Consider the following 18,067-nt stretch of genomic DNA (forward strand, 5'->3'; position numbering starts at 1 on the left):
CGCTGCTTTATAGTTTGCAAGTGGCCAGAACGTAAGAAACCACATTCTATCCTCATGAAGGGGACTATACTCAGATATCATAGGCTTTGTGTTACAGTCATTAATGGATTTGATTTTGGTGGTTTCCTTTTGTGGTGGGGGAAGTGAGCGTTCTCTGTTTCAGAAGAATGTACACAGATATTTAGGTCACCAAAAGGCTTATTAAGTTTTCAGAACTATAGTTGCCCATCAAACATTCCCCCTTCCCTTTTGAAACGGAATTTTTCCCTAGTTAAAAAATCCTAACTTTTAGCTGGTCTCACTTACACTGGATTTCTCAGCTTCCCTAGCAGCTAGATGGCAATGTGACACAGCTCTGGCCAACGGAGATGTAAATTTAAGTGCTGTGTGGTTCTCTGGGAAAACTGCACCCAGGATGCTGACTCAGCTGGGGAAATTTCCTTTGGTTGCCCTTCGCCCACTGCTTCCAAAAGCCACTTTGGACAATGAAAATGAAATAACTTGAGAATAAAAACCATGCAATGAGGAGAGCAGAGCAGAAAGATGGGAACCTGGACACTACCTACTTACGGATTTCTTTTATGTAAAAGGCAAAAACTCTTCTTTAGTTAAACCGGCATTTTCTTTGGCTTTTCTGTTACATGTAGCAAAACCTGATCTTGAATGATAGACTATAATGCAAAAATACTGTAAATGAAAAATGATCTTAAGGGGTAGGAGAAGCTGTTTGGTAGAAGAATTTCTAGCAGTTAATATTGCTGAAAGTTAAAAGTTTCAGGAAAATGTTACCAGCAAACACTGAGGAATACTATGGTATTCTTAGGAGAAGAATCATTAATATCAAAGAGACTTTTATTGAGAGAAGGGATGATAAGCACCCATAAGAGTATCTATCTTTATGAATAAATGAAAGCAATTTATTTTAAAAGCAATGGATGGAGCTTTCTCACTTAAATAGTTACTAATAATTTCATTAAATTATGGCATAGGCTGCTTAATTAAATAACTAAAGGAGAACAAAGGGAAAAGAAGGGAGGTGTGAAAATGATAGTAGGTATTGAGTTTGTTTCCTTGCTGGTTCTGATAGGCTTCAATCCTTAAATATCTGTGTTAAAAGAAATATGTTCCCGTTTAAAAAGTATCTTCCTTTATTCCACATATGCTTTAAAATATTTATTGAGCAGAGGAGAAGGAAGGGAGGTAAAAAGATGACACAGATGATGATTCAACAATTTTCTTCCAAGTTCTGGTGGACTTCAGACTTTAAATGTCTGTACAAAAGAAAAATATATGCCCTCATTTTAAAGGTATCTTCCTTTACTCTGAATATTTATACATAGACATATTAAGTATTTGTTTCTTAACCATGCTTAATCACAGATCACAATTTAAAAACATGTTCTCTGATAATGTCAATAATTGATTAGGAAGAATTATGAGTAATATTGAAAAAAATCATTTCACCATGTATATGGCTATCAAATTACATAGCTTTTGAAACGTACTAGTATATAAAGATTCTAGAGGCCTTTTCACTTTTCTATAATACAAATTGTTCTATTACTACACATAAAGAGAAAGTAGCACAGATATTAATGATTTGAAGTTATATTTGTAACAAAAGTAAATTTCTATTTATTCCATTTTTTAAAATTTTCTCAAACAAACAAATAAAATTACATACGTGGCTAGATCTTTGATTCTCCACCAGGTGCTGATGGGGAAATTTGTTGTAATTTTTTTTGTTCCATCTGCTGTACAACCTAGTGAATGGAAAAAGAATGTCTTAAAAGTAAGTATTATTTGTTTTCTGATATGGATGACCTTTGCCAAAGCACAACGAACTAACTAAAAATTGTTGTCCAAAATGAGATATTCACATTTTAAAATTTAGAGTAGTCAACAAAGCAGTTTAAAAAATACTAAAATTTAAAATATAACAGCTAATTGAAATATTACAGTACAAAAACAGAGGCATGTAGCAAAGACCCTAGAATCCTATTTAATGCCACAAGCCTTTTACAAAATACCACCTGATGGTATTCCAGCTTCTGAGCCTCAAGTTGGTCATGCTGACGTTGTAGGTCTTCTTTTTGTTTCTGAAGCTCATCTGCCTTTTTCTTAAGTTTACTTTCTTGTACAGAGATAAGATTTTCATATTCCTTCAGTTCTTCCTCTGTGAAGAACTGTTGCTGGTCCAATGTCTAAAAGACAAAAAAAAAAATGAGAAAAGAATAACCTTAGAAATAAAACAAAAAGCTCTGATTCAGCTTTCAAATTCTATGATTAACAAAGTACAAAAGAATATCTATAGTATTATATCTTTGGGGTAATAAAGAAGGGGAAAAAGAAAATATATACTTATATTTATCTGGGCAAAAAGTATGACAGGAAGGAAAAATCCAGAAACTACTGAGACTGGTTATTGGTCCATGAATCAAGGTAAATTGGAAGTGGTCACACAGGAGATGGCAGAAGTGAACATTGACATTTTAGGAATCAGTGAACTAAAATGGACTGGAATGGGCAAATTTAATTCAGATGACCATTATATCTACTACTGTGGGCAAGATTTCCTTGGGAAAAAATGGAGTACCCTCTTAGTCAACAAAAGAGTTTGAAATGCAGTACTTGGGTGCAATCTCAAAAACGACAGAATGATCTCTGTTCATTTCCAAGGCAAACCATTCAATATCATAGTAATCCAAGTCTATGCCCCAAGCAGTAATGCTGAAGAACCTGAAGTTGAATGGTTCTATGAAGACCTATAAGACCTTCTAGAACTAACATCCAAAAAAGATGTCCTTCTCATCACAGGAGACAGGAATGCAAAAGTAGGAAGTCAAGAGATACCTGGAGTAATAGGAAAATTTGGCCTTGGAGTACAAAATGAAGCAGGGCAAAGGCTAACAGAGTTTTGCCAAGAGAATGCACTGGTCATAGCAAACACCCTCTTCCAACAACACAAGAGAAGACTCTACACATGGACATCACCAGATGATCAATACTGAAATCAGATTAATTATATTCCTCAAAGCCAAAGATGGAGAAGCTCTGTACAGTCAGCAAAAATAAGACCGGGAGCTGACTGTGGCTCAGACCATGAACTCTTTATTGCAAAATTCAGACTTAAATTGAAGAAAGTAGGGAAAACCACTAGACCATTCAGATATGACCTAAATCAAATCCCTTACAATTATACAGTGGAAGTGACAAAAAGATTCAAGGGATTAGATTGCCTGAAAAACTATGGACAGAGGTTCGTGACATCGTAGGAGGAAGGGATCAAGACCATCTCCAAAAAAAGAAATGTAAAAAGGCAAAATGGTTGTCTGAGGAGGCCTTACAAATAGCTGAGAAAAGAAGAGAACCTAAAGGCAAAGGAGAAAAGGAAAGATACACCCATTTGAACGCAGAGTTCCAAAGAATAGCAAGGAGAGGTAAGAAAGCCTTCCTCAGTGATCAGTGCAAAGAAATAGACAAAAACAATAGAATGGGAAAGACTAGAGATCTCTTCAAGAAAATTAGAGATACCAAGGGAATACTTCATGCAAAGATGGGCACAATAAAGGACAGAAATGGTATGGACCTAACAGAAGGAGAAGATATTAAGAAGAGGTGGCAACAATACATGGAAGAACTATACAAAAAAGATCTTCATAACTCAGATAAACACAATGGTGTGATCACTCACCTAGAGCCAGGCATCGTGAAATGCGAAGTCAAGTGGGCCTTAAGAAGCATCACTACAAACAAAGCTAGTGGAGGTGATGGAATTCAAATTGAGCTATTTCAAATCCTAAAAGAGGATGCTGTGAAAGTACTGCACTCAATATGTCAGCAAACTTGGAAAACTCAGCAGTGGCCACAGGACTGGAAAAGGTCAGTTTTCGTTCCAGTCCCAAAGAAAGGCAATGCCAAAGAATGTTCAAACTATCACACAATTGCACTCATCTCACAGGCTAGCAAAGCAATGCTCAAAATTCTCCAAGTGAGGCTTCAACAGTATGTGAACTGTGAAATTCCAGATGTTCAAGCTGGATTTAGAAAAGGCAGAGGAACCAGAGATCAAATTGCCAACATCTGGTGGATTATTGAAAAAGCAAGAGAGTTCCAGAAAAATATCTATTTCTGCTTTATTGACCATGCTTTAGCCTTTGACTGTGTGGATCACAATAAACTGTGGAAAATTCTGAAAGAGATAGAAATACCAGACCAACTTACCTGCCTCCTGAGAAATCTGTATGCAGGTCAAGAAGTTAGAACTGGACATGGAACAACAGATGGGTTCCAAATTGGGAAAGGAGTACGTCAAGGCTGTATATTGTCACCCTGCTTATTTAACTTATGTGCAGAGTACATCATGTGAAATGCCAGGCTGGATGAAGCACAAGCTGGAATCAAGATTGCCAGGAGAAATAGCAATAACCTCAGATACGCAGATGACACCACCCTTATGGCAGAAAGTGAAGAAGAACTAAAGAGCCTCTTGATGAAAGTGAAAGAGGAGAGTAAAAACTGAACATTGACTTAAAACTGAACATTCAAAAAACTAAGATCATAGCATCCAGTCCCATCACTTCATGGCAAATACATGGGGTAACAATGGAAACAGTGACAGACTTTATTTTGGGGGGCTCCAAAATCACTGCAGATGGTGACTGCAGCCATGAAATTAAAAGACGCTTGCTCCTTGGAAGAAAAACTATGACCAACCTAGACAGCATATTAAAAAGCAGAGACATTACTTTACCGACAAAGGTTTGTCTAGTCAACGCTATGGTTTTTCCAGTAGTCATGTATGGATGTGAGAGTTGGACTATAAAGAAGGCTGAGCACTGAAGAATTGATGCTTTTGAACTGTGGTGTTGGAGAAGACTCCTGAGAGTCCCTTGGACTGCAAGGAGATCCAACCAATCTAATCCTAAAGAAAATCAGTCCTGAACATTCATTGGAAGGATTGATGCTGAAGTTGAAACTCCAATACTTTGGCCACCTGATGCAAAGAACTGACTCATTGGAAAAGAACCTGATGCTGGAGAAGACTGAAGGCAGGAGGAGAAGGGGACAACAGAGGATGAGATCATTGGATGGCATCACCAACTCGATGGACATGAGTTTAAGCAAGCTCCCGGAGCTTGTGATGAACAGGGAAGCCTGGCATGCTACAGTCCATGGGGTTGCAAAGAGTCGGACATAACTGAGCAACTGAACTGAACTGAATGAGATTGGTTACCTACAGAATAAATAGAGAACTGGGTGGTAAGGACAAAGAAAATGTGAGAAAGAAAATCATACTTCTCTGAATAAATCTTTTTGCACAGATGTGATTACTGGTGATATGTCAATGTTTCACATGCTCAATAAACAAACAAAATCCATAAGGACAGAAAACTTCTCCATATTGAATACAAATAGAAACAAATAAACAATACTTTTATTTTAAGTAAACAAAATACTTCACAGAAGGGGGAGGGGAAAAAAAGAACTAATCCAAGAAACTTGTGATCACAGTATTTGGACTATACGTGCTTAGGTTAAAACAATGACTAAAAATGTAAACAAATATTAAAGTCTTGTTTTTCAGAGATATTGATTAGCAATTTGAAACTCTTTGTAAATCCTAGGATTGAAGAAATAAGTAAATATTATTCCCATGAAAAACCTTACAAATATTCCCTTGGTCCTAGTAATACTACATTGAGAATCTATCTTATAAAATAATCCTGAACACAAAAAAACTTAATATAAAAATGTGTTAATAGCAGCACTATCTTTTTAAGTAACAATAAAAGACTGGAAATAACCTAAATGTCTAGCCCTCAGAAAACAGTTAAGTACCTGCAAAGTTGTTAAAACAATGCTTACCAATACTTTTGATATGATGTTGAATGATTTTTATTTAAGGATTCTGGCAGTGGATTAGACAAGTTACTTTTCATATTACCAAAGGTAAAATAGTAATTTTACATTGGGAAAACCTGGATGACACCACCTTAACCAAATAATCAAAGTTAACCTAGCCATTTATGGAAATAATCAGCAGCATATGCTTCTTGATATGATGAACTTAGCATCACTTCAATGATATTCCTACCAAAAGTAGGAATCATAAAGAAACAGCAGACAAATTCAAACTGAGGGTCATTCCACATAATAACTAGTCTGTACTTTTTAGAAATATCAGTTACTTCATGCAAACAGAGGGAGAAAAAGAGGGAGGTAGTGACAGATTTCCTCTTCTTGGGCTCTAAAATCACTGCGGATGGTGAATGCAGCCATGTAATCAGAAGACGTTTGCTTCTTGGCAGGAAAGTTATAACAAACCTAGACAGTGTTTTGAAAAGGAGAGACATTACTCCTCTGACAAAGGTCTGTATAGTCAAGGCCATGGTCTTCCCAGTGGTCACATACAGCTGCGAGAGCTGGACCGTAAAGAAGGTGGAGTGCCAAAGAATTGATGCCTTTGAACTGTGGTGCTGGAGGAGACTCCTAAGAATCCCTTGGACAGCAAGGAGATCAAACTAGTCAATCTTAAGGGAAATCAACCCCGAATACTCATTGGCAGGACTAATGCTGAAGCTGAAACTCCAGTATTTTGGTCATCTGATGGGAACAACTAACTCATTAGAAAAGTCCCTGATGCTTGGAAAGATTGAGGGCAGAGGATAAGAGGGTATTGGAGGATGAGATGGCTGGATGGCATCACCAATGCAATGGACATGAACTTGGGCAAACTTCGGGAGATGGTGAGAGACACAGAGGCCTGGCATGCTGCAGTCCATGGGGTCGCAAAGTCGGACACAACTGGGCGACTGAACAACTTTTTAGAAATATCAATGCTATGAGATACACTCAGAAACTTCCAGATTCAATGACACTAGAAAGACAGTACAACTAAATCCAATGCATGATCTTGGATTTTCCTTTGTAAAGAACAATACAGGGAAAATTAACAAAAATCTCAATAAAAGCTAGAGATTAGAGATTGTATTGCGTATGGCATTGATAATCTTACTGTGATTATATAAGATAAATCTTTGCAGAAAAAACACCCTCAAGTATTTAAGGTTAAAGCAGCATCATGTGCAACTGTCAAAATAAAAGGTGTTCGGGAATTCCTTGTTTATTCTTGCAGCTTTTTGTTTAAATCTGAAATTAAGTCAAAGTGAAAAAGGTATGTAATTATCTATTGATCCAGTTCACCAGAAGCATTCAAGGGAATTCATGTTCAAATAACCTGAGCATTCTTCTTCTTCACCAATGTCCAGAAATAGTTTAAATGTTAGACAAAAACTTAAAACAAAAAAGAAGCTGATTTATTTAACTTCAAACTAAGATGACCAATTGTCCCAATTTGTCCAAGACCATCCAGGTTAAAACACTGAAAAGTTATACATCCTGGGAAACTCCTCAATCCAAGGCAAACCAGGACAGTTGGCCACCTTATTTCAAACTAACTAGAGCTAATTTTATTTTATATAGAAAAAGACAATGTTCTCTTTTCAGTCTACTTCAGTTGGTACCTCTCAACCATTCTTTTCTTTTTTTTTTTTTTTCCATTTATTTTTATTAGTTGGAGGCTAATTACTTTACAATATTGTAGTGGTTTTTGCCATACATTGACATGAATCAGCCATGGATTTACATGTGTTCCCCACCCTGAAGCCCCCTCCCACCTCCCTTCCCATCCCATCCCTCTGGGTCATCCCAGTGCACCAGCCCCAAGCACTTGTCTCATGCTGGACTAGTGATCTGTTTCACACTTGATAATATACATGTTTCGATGCTGTTCTCTCAGATCATCCCACCCTCGCCTTCTCCCATAGGGTCCAAAAGTCTGTTCTGTATTTCTGTGTCTCTTTTTCTGTTTTGCATATAGAGTTATCGTTACCATCTTTCTAAATTCCATATATATGCATTAGTATACTGTATTGATGTTAATCTTTCTGGCTTACTTCACTCTGTATAATGGGCTCCAGTTTTATCCATCTCATTAGAACTGATTCAAATGTGTTCTTTTTAATGGCTGAGTAATATTCCATTGTGTATATGTACCACAGCTTTCTTATCCATTCGTCTGCTGATGGGCATCTAGGTTGCTTCCATGTCCTGGCTATTATAAACTGTGCTGTGATGAACATTGGGGTACACGTGTCTCTTTCAGATCTGGTTTCCTCAGTGTGTATGTCCAGGAGTGGGATTGCTGGGTCATATGGCAGTTCTATTTCCAGTTAAATCTCCACACTGTTCTCCATAGTGGCTGTACTAGTTTGCATTCCCACCAACAGTGTAAGAGGGTTCCCTTTTCTCCACACCCTCTTCAGCATTTATTGCTTGTAGACTTTTGGATAGCAGCCATTCTGACTGGTGTGTAATGGTACCTCACTGAGTCAACCATTCTTTTCAAGACATGTCTGCACTCACTTATACACAGTAAACTATGGTATAAATTCAAATACCTTTGGCGGGGAGCAATTTGGCAGCTATGTTTAGAAACTAAAACCTGCTCATAAAACTTGAGAAAAGTTCTATTTCTAGGAGTTAATCTTAGGGAAATCATCACAGATGCCCCAAAATGCATGAACAAATGGATAGTTATCACAATGTTATTTATCACAGTAAAAAAAAAACAAATGTCTAAATCTGGAAGAATGGCTATAAAAATTATGCTATCACACAACTGCATGCTAAGTGGTCATTTTTTAAATCATGATTTTGAGATGTGGCTTTGGAAATTTTTCATGAAATATCACTAAATTTTACAAAACAGAATTTCACAGTCATTTATATAGTATAAAGCCATTTAAAACATATATAGATATGAATTTATGCATATACTTAAACTAAAAATGGGACAGACACTATTTATACACTGTATGCTATATATATGCATATACTAAATACACAAAGGATTTCCAAACTTGCATAACACAATGCATAATTTGTGTCTATTTCTGGATGGCACAATTACATGTAACCTTCAATTCACTCTTCAAATGTATCCATATTTTTAATTTTCAAGAATGAGCATTATTTTACACTTAAGTACAATTTTAAAAAGACTTCTAATAACATGCAATGTGATTACTAGTAGAGAGCAGCTGACACAGCTTTTCATGAAATCGAGTTCATTATTTTATAGTGATATTTTATGTGAAAAGCCAAGATGGTAAAACTACCCATGCAAACATAATGGCAAATAAAAGTTAAAATGGAATAAACTGATATAAATTTCTTGAACCACACATCCCATTTCAAGTAGGTTCTCTTACCTCCCAGTTATCCGGCTCTAAGAATTCCTTTTTTTCTGTAGCCTTTAGAAATTCCTCTAGTGTCACCAATCGGTCTTTGTTAGTATCAACCTGATTAAAGGAAAATGTATATGTAAAATAAAATTACTGTTTCTCATTATTTAGACACTAGAAATTCTTCTAATAGATGCTGCTACATAAACATACAGCAATTAGCATTAGCCTAACATCCATAGAAACTGAGGGAGAAAAAAAACAGAACACTCAATATCATACTAGAATCAGAAAATAGATAACTTTCTCTTCTATATAATTCAAATGTGAAAATATCTGAAATCCCCAAAGATCACCAAGTTTGAGTCTGCTGATATGACTGGTTAGACTAATATTATTTTCCTTCCTCCCTACACCATTTCTAATTCCTTTCGAAGCTAAGTGCTTGGGCAACAATCTTCCCAGAAAAAAAAGGACATTTTTAGACAAGAATAAAGGAGTTTAAGTTAAATGCTCACAGCATTTTTTTCCTAAAAACAAACAACTAACTAAATCAAAGATGAAGTTGACAACCTTTCCAAATCCTTCTCAGTGGCTCTTATAGACTATGGCAAATTCAGTTACAAAATTGAACTCTATGATGGCCAAAGAAATTCATTTGTTATGTAAGATGCCAGCACTCAACAGAAATCCCAATTTACCATGAATAGCTCAAATATCAGGTGAAAATCACTGAAGCAAAGCAGTGGGCTTGGGGAATTCCCTGGTGGTCTAGCAGTTAGGACTCTACACTTTCACTGCCAAAGGTCTGGGTTCAAGTGTGCTCAGGGAACTACGATCCCACAAGCTAATCACACAAGCTATGCAGCACAGACAAAAACAGAAACCGTGGGCTTAAGTTATCCTGTCTATGATAGCTCTTTCAGAGTTTTTAGCTTAATAACATGAAGAAGAAATAAATATTTGTTGTTATAAATCATTAAGGCATTGAGTTTTTAATTTCTTAGCAAAAATTAATTTTTTACTTCTAAAGAATGTTGTATAGCATTCTTTTATATGCAGAGCATCTTAATCTTTTAAAACATTTTAAAGTAGTTATAAAATAATTTTATTTACACTAAGGGAATCTACTGAGTGTTAATAATCAAAAATGCAAAATACAATTATATATCTATTCTGTATATTTGTTTTCCATTTAACAATAAGATTTATTGCAAGAACTTGAATAATCTGCAGAAGTAACAGGTAAACATTTCAAACATACCTCATTCATTACATGTTCCCTCATTCTAAGCCTTTCTTCCTCCATTTCTACCATATCATCCTCTTCATTTTTGGGGTCATATACTTTCTCCAACTAAAAGGAAAATTTTAAAACCAACATAAAAGAAAGGAAGATAATAGAAGAGAAAAAGAGAGAGCAAAGCCACTGAATACTTAATGAACTCATTTACCTCTTTAGTAAATAGGGCTTCTAATTCTTGTTCATCTAGGAAGCCATCACTATTGACATCTAAAGTTTAAAAGTTACAAATGCAAAAACTGATTTTAATGCCTTAGAAAATAGATAATTAAAGTACAACTAATTACAGGTGGTTTGCAAAAATATTACTTACATAAAGCATCAACATGCTACAGAAAAAGGTTTCTTTCTTTTTATGAAGCCTCCGATCAGTCCAACTGATAACAATTCACTACTTATTCATAATTCACCATAGTTATTGAGAAAAATACATGTTAACCAATTTTTCCCAAAATATAAAGCAATGTGCTTTAAGACTATATTTTAATATCACAGCCTAAAGTCTATTAGATGCAACCTAGCTAGTCACTTTACAGAGAAACTTGCAGTAAGTCATATAATGATTCAAAAATAAAAGCAAGTATAAAGACAGCTACTGAACTAAAATATTTTATACTGCAGACCAGTAATAAAGACTATTATACTACCCTTGAGAAAAACTCTAAATATTTACTATCAATAGGACTCAATTAGGAAAGTTTAGCAGAAATCAATTAAGACTAAAGCATCTATTATTTTTCAAATAGATGATATAAATATTAATATTTGAATCAACTCTGTTACCATGTAATTTGAAAAATGTCTTGGGGTCGAAGTCATTAGGATCCAATCCATCAGCCTCTTCCCATACTTCTTTAAGCTGATCTTTGCTTCCCTGTGAATCAATTTTAAAAAAACACATAAACTGTAATCCATATATAGAGACTCAAATGCAAAATTGAAAAACTACAAAAAATTAACTCAAGATTTTAAGAACTAATAACATGATAAAATTCTACTATCTGGCACAAAGAAGTATCTTCATTTAATTATGATTTTATATATATTTTAATTAATTTATTTATTTTTAATTGAAGGATAATTGCTTTACAATATTGTGTTGGTTTCTGCCATACATCAACATGAATCAGCCATAAGTAAAGTCACAGTCCTTACTGGATGATTAACTTTAGGATGATTTTCATGCTTTTTCTTCATTTCTGCAAATTTAGATTCTTCTTCTTTTCTCTTTTCTTCACTCAGTGTTTTTAAATATTCTCTCCTTTCATGTTCCTTCATCATTTCATATTTTTTAAATTCTTCATGCCGAGCCTTATCATAGTGTTCCAGATCACTTGTAGCCTATAAAGCAGTATTTAAATTAAATAAGAAGATGTGCTTGAAAATATAAATAAAAGTTTTCTTCCATATAGCATACTCTCTAACAGAAGGTAGTATACGAGGGCTAAAACATACTCAACTTTCATTTTAAATTCTACCCTTCTAATTTAGTCATTATTGTCAGAGATGGGCTTCCCAGGTGGTTCAGTGGTAAAGAATCTGTCTGCCAATGTGGGAGATGCAGGTTCACGCTCTGCATCGGGAAGATCCCTTGGAGAAGAAAATGGCAACCCACTCCAGTATTCTTGCCTGGGAAATCCCATGGACAGAGGAGCCTGGAGGGCTACAGTCCATGGGCTCAAAAAGGAGTCAGACATGACTTAGCAACTAAACCAATCAACACTATCAGAGGTGTAGGCATTCAAAGAAGCTAAAAGTTCAAAGCTAGTTTCAACCTTAGAAGTTCTGCATAAGCAAGTAATATATAAATTCATTTTAAAAAGAAGAAAAAGGAAGAGACTGTATCAAATCTGTACCATATAGAGAACTAGAATGGTTTCTAACAACTTAACTAAACATAAGAATACCCAGACTAGAACATCTAGTCTACTAACTCCAAACAGTACAACACAGGAGGTCTATGAACTGCTATCTAAAATTCCTGAGGCCAGATGTGTTTCAGAATCTTCAAGATTTTAGAAAAGATATATGGCATATATGCAATATTATGTAACACCCATGAAGAGTATAATCAAATAGATGAGTACTTCTTTATCAAAATCTATGAGTACTCATATTAAGTAAGCTAAGAAAAAAACTATAAACAGCCTTACTAGAATTCAAGCCAGGTTTCCATTTTTATAGTATTTTGGATTTGGGAATTGTTGGCAAGGGATTACAGATCTGTATATCTACATTATTATCTGTACTATAAGAGTTACACTATCTCCCTTTAAAGATATTCTAGAGAGTATACAAAAGTTAGACTACCACTTCGTGGAATCTGTCAAATTACGAAATCTCAAAGCTACAACAAAAACAATATATTTTGACAATTATTCTCACCGCTTTGATTAGCATGTCTAAATCTGTAGATTCAAACTTGTCAGGATTCAGGTGGTTTAGATGATCAAATTGTTTTAGAAGAGCATGGTGGTCTATACCTGTATCTGAAAGAAAATGAGAAAACTGTAAACAATAAGTTACTAGAAGCTAGAATCATTAATTAATATAAATGATACATAAAAATTCATATTTTATAAGAAAGCTCAACATTTTAGATTAAAGGTTAATTTTTTTTAAGAATATTGTACACATTATTCTTCTAGGCAAAGATAATATCATTGAATCTGGAATGGAATACAATTTAATGTGTGCATTTTAATGTTATTTCAAGAAAGACTAGTTGACTATCAGTGTAACTTACAGTAAAAACTTTTTTCTTCTTTTTATTTTTTTATTGAAGGGCAATTGCTTTATAGAATTTTGTTGCTTTCTGTCAAACCTCAACATGAATCAGCCATTGGTATATATATATCCCCTCCCTTTTGAACCTCCCTGCCATCTCCCTCCCCACCCCACCCCTCTAGGTTGATACAGAGCCCCTGTTTGAGTTTCCTGAGCCAGACAGCAAATTCCCATTTGCTATCTATTTTACTTATGGTAATGTAAGTTTCCATGTTACTCTTTCCATACATCTCACCCTCTCCTCCCCTCTCCCCATGTCCCAAATATCCATCAACAGGGTTCTGGTATATAAATTATGATATATATATATATAATGGAAATATACGCAGCTGCTAAAAAAAAAAAAAGATGGTCTCTGCATATTAATACAGAAAGCTCTCCAAAATATATTATTAAAGGAAAAATATACAGCACAAAATGTATATTGCATATATCTTTTGCATAAAAAGAGAGGAAAAATGAGAACTTTTATTTGTATTTGCTTATATATAAGTAAAGAAACTCAGGAAGGATGGTATTAGGGGGCAGTGGAAACTAATAATGTACAAAACTATCCAGGAACTTTCTTATACTCTCTTGTTTTAAACCATATGAATCTATTGCCTACTTTAAAAATTACACATACACCTCCCCCCAATCCCTGTGGCTCAGCTGGTAAAGAATCCACCCACAATGCAGGAGACCTCGGTTCAATCCCTGGGTTGGGAAGATCCCCTGGAGAAGGGAAAGGCTACCCACTCAAGTATTCTGGCCTGGAGAACTCCATGGCCTGTATAGTCCATGGGGTCACAAAGAGTCGGAAACAACTGAGCGACTTTCACTTTCAAATTAAGAAACATTAAGCTCTTCTTCAAATCATCAGAAATTTTAACTCATAAATTGTGAATCAAGGAGAAAATATTCATAACTTTTCTAAGGATGTAAGACAGTTTACTTTAGATAATGAAATCTAGCCCCTGTCTTGGAATAAAGAAAACATTGCCAAGATTAAGGAGATGCTGCTGCTGCTGCTGCTCCTAAGTCGCTTCAGTCGTGTCCAACTCTGTGCGACCCCATAGACGGCAGCCCACCAGGCTCCCCTGTCCCTGGGATTCTCCAGGCAAGAACACTGGAGTGGGTTGCCATTTCCTTCTCCAATGCGTGGAAGTGAAAAGTGAAAGTGAAGTCGCTCAGTTGTGTCCGACTCCTAGCGACCCCATGGACCGCAGCCTACCAAACTCCTCCGACCATGGGATTTTCCAGGCAAGAGTACTGGAGTGGGTTGCCATTGCCTTCTCCGAGATTAAGGACGATGGAAGTTGTCTAAATGCAAAGAAATCTCAAACCACCTTAGGCCTGGCTTCAAGGACAGAATTGCCTTGTGTGTCTGACTACATGAAGTAGGATGGTATGAGTTAGTTTACCTCTCATTGATGTCCTTGGTTTCAGGATAATGAGTATTTGGTACTTGTTTTCTAAGTCTATTCACCAGCAGAGAGTTTACCCTCTACACTGAAGTGAAGTGAAGAAGTGAAGTGAAGAAGTGAAGTGAAGAAGTGAAGTGAAGAAGTGAAGTGAAGAAGTGAAGTGAAGAAGTGAAGTGAAGAAGTGAAGTGAAGAAGTGAAGTGAAGAAGTGAAGTGAAGTCGCTCAGTCATGTCCGACTCTTTGCGACCCCATGGACTGTAGCCTACCAGGCTCCTCTGTCCATAGGATTTTCCAGGCAAAAGTACTGGAGTGGGTTGCCATTTCCTTCCCCAGAGCATCTTCCCAACCTAGGCATCGAACCTGGGTCTCCTGCATTGTAGGAAGATGCTTTACCGTCTGAGCCACGAGGGGTCCCCAACCTCCAGGACCTAATGCCTGATGATCTGAGGTAGAATGAATGAATGAATGAATGTCGCTCAGTTGTGTCTGACTCTGCAACCCCATGGACTATACAGCCCATGGAATTCTTTAGGCCAGAATACTGGAGTGGGTAGCCTTTTCCTTCTCCAGGGATCTAAGGTGGAGGCAATGTAATAATAATAGAAATATAGTATACATTAAATGTAAAGCACTTGATTCATCCTGAAACCATCCCCATCACCATCAGTTCATGGAAAAATTGTCTTCCACGAAACTGGTCCTTGGTACCAAAAAGTTTGGGGACTACTGCTTTACACAATTTCTCCAATATGATCCATTGACCAGAGGTACATGTTTAAAATGCATATTACTTATCCCCAGAATCAGCATATATAGAGGTGAGATTCAGTAATTTGTATTTTTAAACTAGCTCCCCAGGTGATTTTTATGCAACTGAAGTTTAAAAACTGATATTCTGCCCTTAGTAAATATTCAGATATTTATTGATGACAATGAACCACCCAGATAACCAACCTATACAGGCATATTACAAGGATACAGGAGCCAACTTGAAGGGTATCTCACTTGCCAAATCTGGCCCCTGGGTTTTGATTCATAATTAGAAAGGCCATTCCAAGACAATAAAGGAATTCACTTATGTTGTCAACTTTGTTTTTATGGTTTTATTTTCTACACTGAAATCTTTGATTTACATAAGCACTTATCCTGATATATATGAAATATAAATCTAACTGTACCTTTTTCCAAATGGCTATCCAACTCTATTAAGACCACTTATTTTTTTAAATCTTTAACTAATAATGAGATACCACCTTTAATGCAAACTAAATTCCGTATGTATTTAATTTTATTTCTGGAATTCTTACTTTGTTTCACTGGTCCTCTACTTATATGACAAAATCATAGAGTTCTAATGTCTGATGTTCAGTGATATGTTTTGATATCTAATATATCAAGTCCTTCTTCTTTGTTCTTCCTAAGAGGCATATTGCTTTTCTTGCTTATTTCCCTTTTCATATGAATTTTAAAATTAACTTGGCCAGTACCAGGGGAAAAATGTACATCTTTTTTATTTGGATCATGTTAAATTTATAAATTAACCTAGGAAGAATTGACATGTTTATAATGCTGAGTTTTGTATCAGAAAAATGCTATGTCTTCCTTGTTTTTTCAAATCCACTTTTGTGTCCTTCAGGAACATTTTCAAGTTTTTATCTGTAAGTCTTTCACATCTCTTAACAGGTTTATTTTGGGTATTTTATTTTTGTTGGTATTGTGAATAGTCTTCTCTTCCATTACATCTCCTAACTGGCTGTTCTTTGCACATGTGAAAAAACACTGATTTCTATATATTGTTTGTGTGCGTGCTAAGTTGTTTCAGTCAGATCTGACTCTTTGAGACCCTATGGACCATAGCCCACCAGGCTTCTCTGTTCATGGGATTCTCCAGGCAAGAATACTGGAGTGGATGCATGAGACAAGTGCTCGGGCCTGGTGCACTGGGAAGACCCAGAGGAATCGGGCGGAGAGGGAGGTGGGAGGGGGGATCGGAATGGGGAAAACATGTAAATCCATGGCTGATTCATGTCAATGTATGACAAAAACCACTACAATATTGTAAAGTAATTAGCCTCCAGCTAATAAAAATAAATGAAAAAAAAAGAATACTGGAGTGGGTTGCCATTCCCTCCTCCAGGGTATCTTCCCTAAAGATACCCTGGGATTAAATTCATGTCTCTTACATCTCCTGCATTGGCAGAAGGGTTCTTTACCACTAGCACCACCTGAGATGCCCTCTGTATATTGTTTACCTTACTGAATATTCCTGTTGTATATGCTAAGTTTTTCAGACAATTACATTGAGTTTTCCAAGCACCTATTATCTGCAAATAGAGATGATTTTATTGCCTACTTTCCATTTACTTCACCTCCAATTTTTTCATTTGTATAATTGCTTTGATTAATACCTCCAATACAATATTAATTAGTAGTGGTGACATAGCGAGCATCATTGTTTTGTTTCTAATTTTAGTTAAAATACATATTTGTGTTTCTCCAATAAGTATGTGTAGCTGAGCAGGACATATGTGATCATGTTACAGAAATATCTATTGATTACTATTTTATTACTTTTAAAAAATTAATTAGGTGTGTTAATTCCTGTCAAATGCCTTTTCTGAATATATGGAGGTGATCATATGAACTTTCTTTGAGATATCTTCACATTTCAAAAACTCTGCTTCTTAGCTGTGTAATCTCCTCATAGTCTAAAATTAGAATATGGGAGGATAAATGGGCAGAGCTAGAGGAGTTTTAGAGCAGTGAAACTGCTCTGTATGATACTGTAATGGTAGACACATGTCATTATAAATTTACCTGGACCCATAAATCAAGAGTGAAATATAAACTATGGATTTGGGGGTATCATGATATGTCAGTGTAGGTTCATCAGTTGTTGGGAGATGTTGGTATTCGGGTAGGCTGTGAACATTTGGGGACAGGTGGTATATGGGAAATATCTGTACCTTCCCCTCAATCTTGCTATGAACCTTATATTGTACCAAAAATAAATATCTTAATTTAAAAAAAAAAATTGAGGGGAATTCCCTAGTGGTCCAGTGTTTTAGAGTCCACACTTTCAACGCAGGGAGCCCAAGTTCGATCCTTGGTCAGGGAACTAGATCCCGCGTGCCACAATGAAGTTCAAAGATACCCCCATGCCACAATTAAGACCAGGCATAGCCAAAGAAATGCATAAACAGATAAATATAATTTTTTAAAAAATACAAATTTGAAAGATTTATTCCAATTCATTATTTGTCCTTTGACTCTGCAAGTTCTTTTGTCACCAAAAAATTTTTTCTTCCTGTGTCTACACATAT

The 18,067-nt window shown here is 35.8% G+C and overlaps 1 protein-coding gene across 1 annotated transcript in view; it reads right to left on the reverse strand.

Annotated features, from left to right (window-relative positions):
• Positions 1–1,130: 1,130 nt before the first annotated feature.
• Positions 1,131–18,067, reverse strand: part of NUCB2 (nucleobindin 2) — a 40,222-nt gene continuing 23,285 nt past the window's right edge. Inside the window, exons 6-14 of the mRNA XM_061146689.1 lie at positions 12,937–13,040; positions 11,707–11,892; positions 11,335–11,425; positions 10,703–10,761; positions 10,513–10,605; positions 9,276–9,365; positions 2,034–2,204; positions 1,685–1,763; positions 1,131–1,271 (exon numbers count right to left, since the gene is read on the reverse strand). Of these exons, the coding sequence (XP_061002672.1) occupies positions 1,689–1,763; positions 2,034–2,204; positions 9,276–9,365; positions 10,513–10,605; positions 10,703–10,761; positions 11,335–11,425; positions 11,707–11,892; positions 12,937–13,040 (869 nt within the window). The 3' untranslated portion in view covers positions 1,131–1,271; positions 1,685–1,688. The remainder of the gene's footprint in view (positions 1,272–1,684; positions 1,764–2,033; positions 2,205–9,275; positions 9,366–10,512; positions 10,606–10,702; positions 10,762–11,334; positions 11,426–11,706; positions 11,893–12,936; positions 13,041–18,067) is intronic.

Source organism: Dama dama, chromosome 1 (genome assembly GCF_033118175.1).
Source record: "Dama dama isolate Ldn47 chromosome 1, ASM3311817v1, whole genome shotgun sequence".
In the NCBI taxonomy this organism is placed as follows: domain Eukaryota; kingdom Metazoa; phylum Chordata; class Mammalia; order Artiodactyla; family Cervidae; genus Dama; species Dama dama.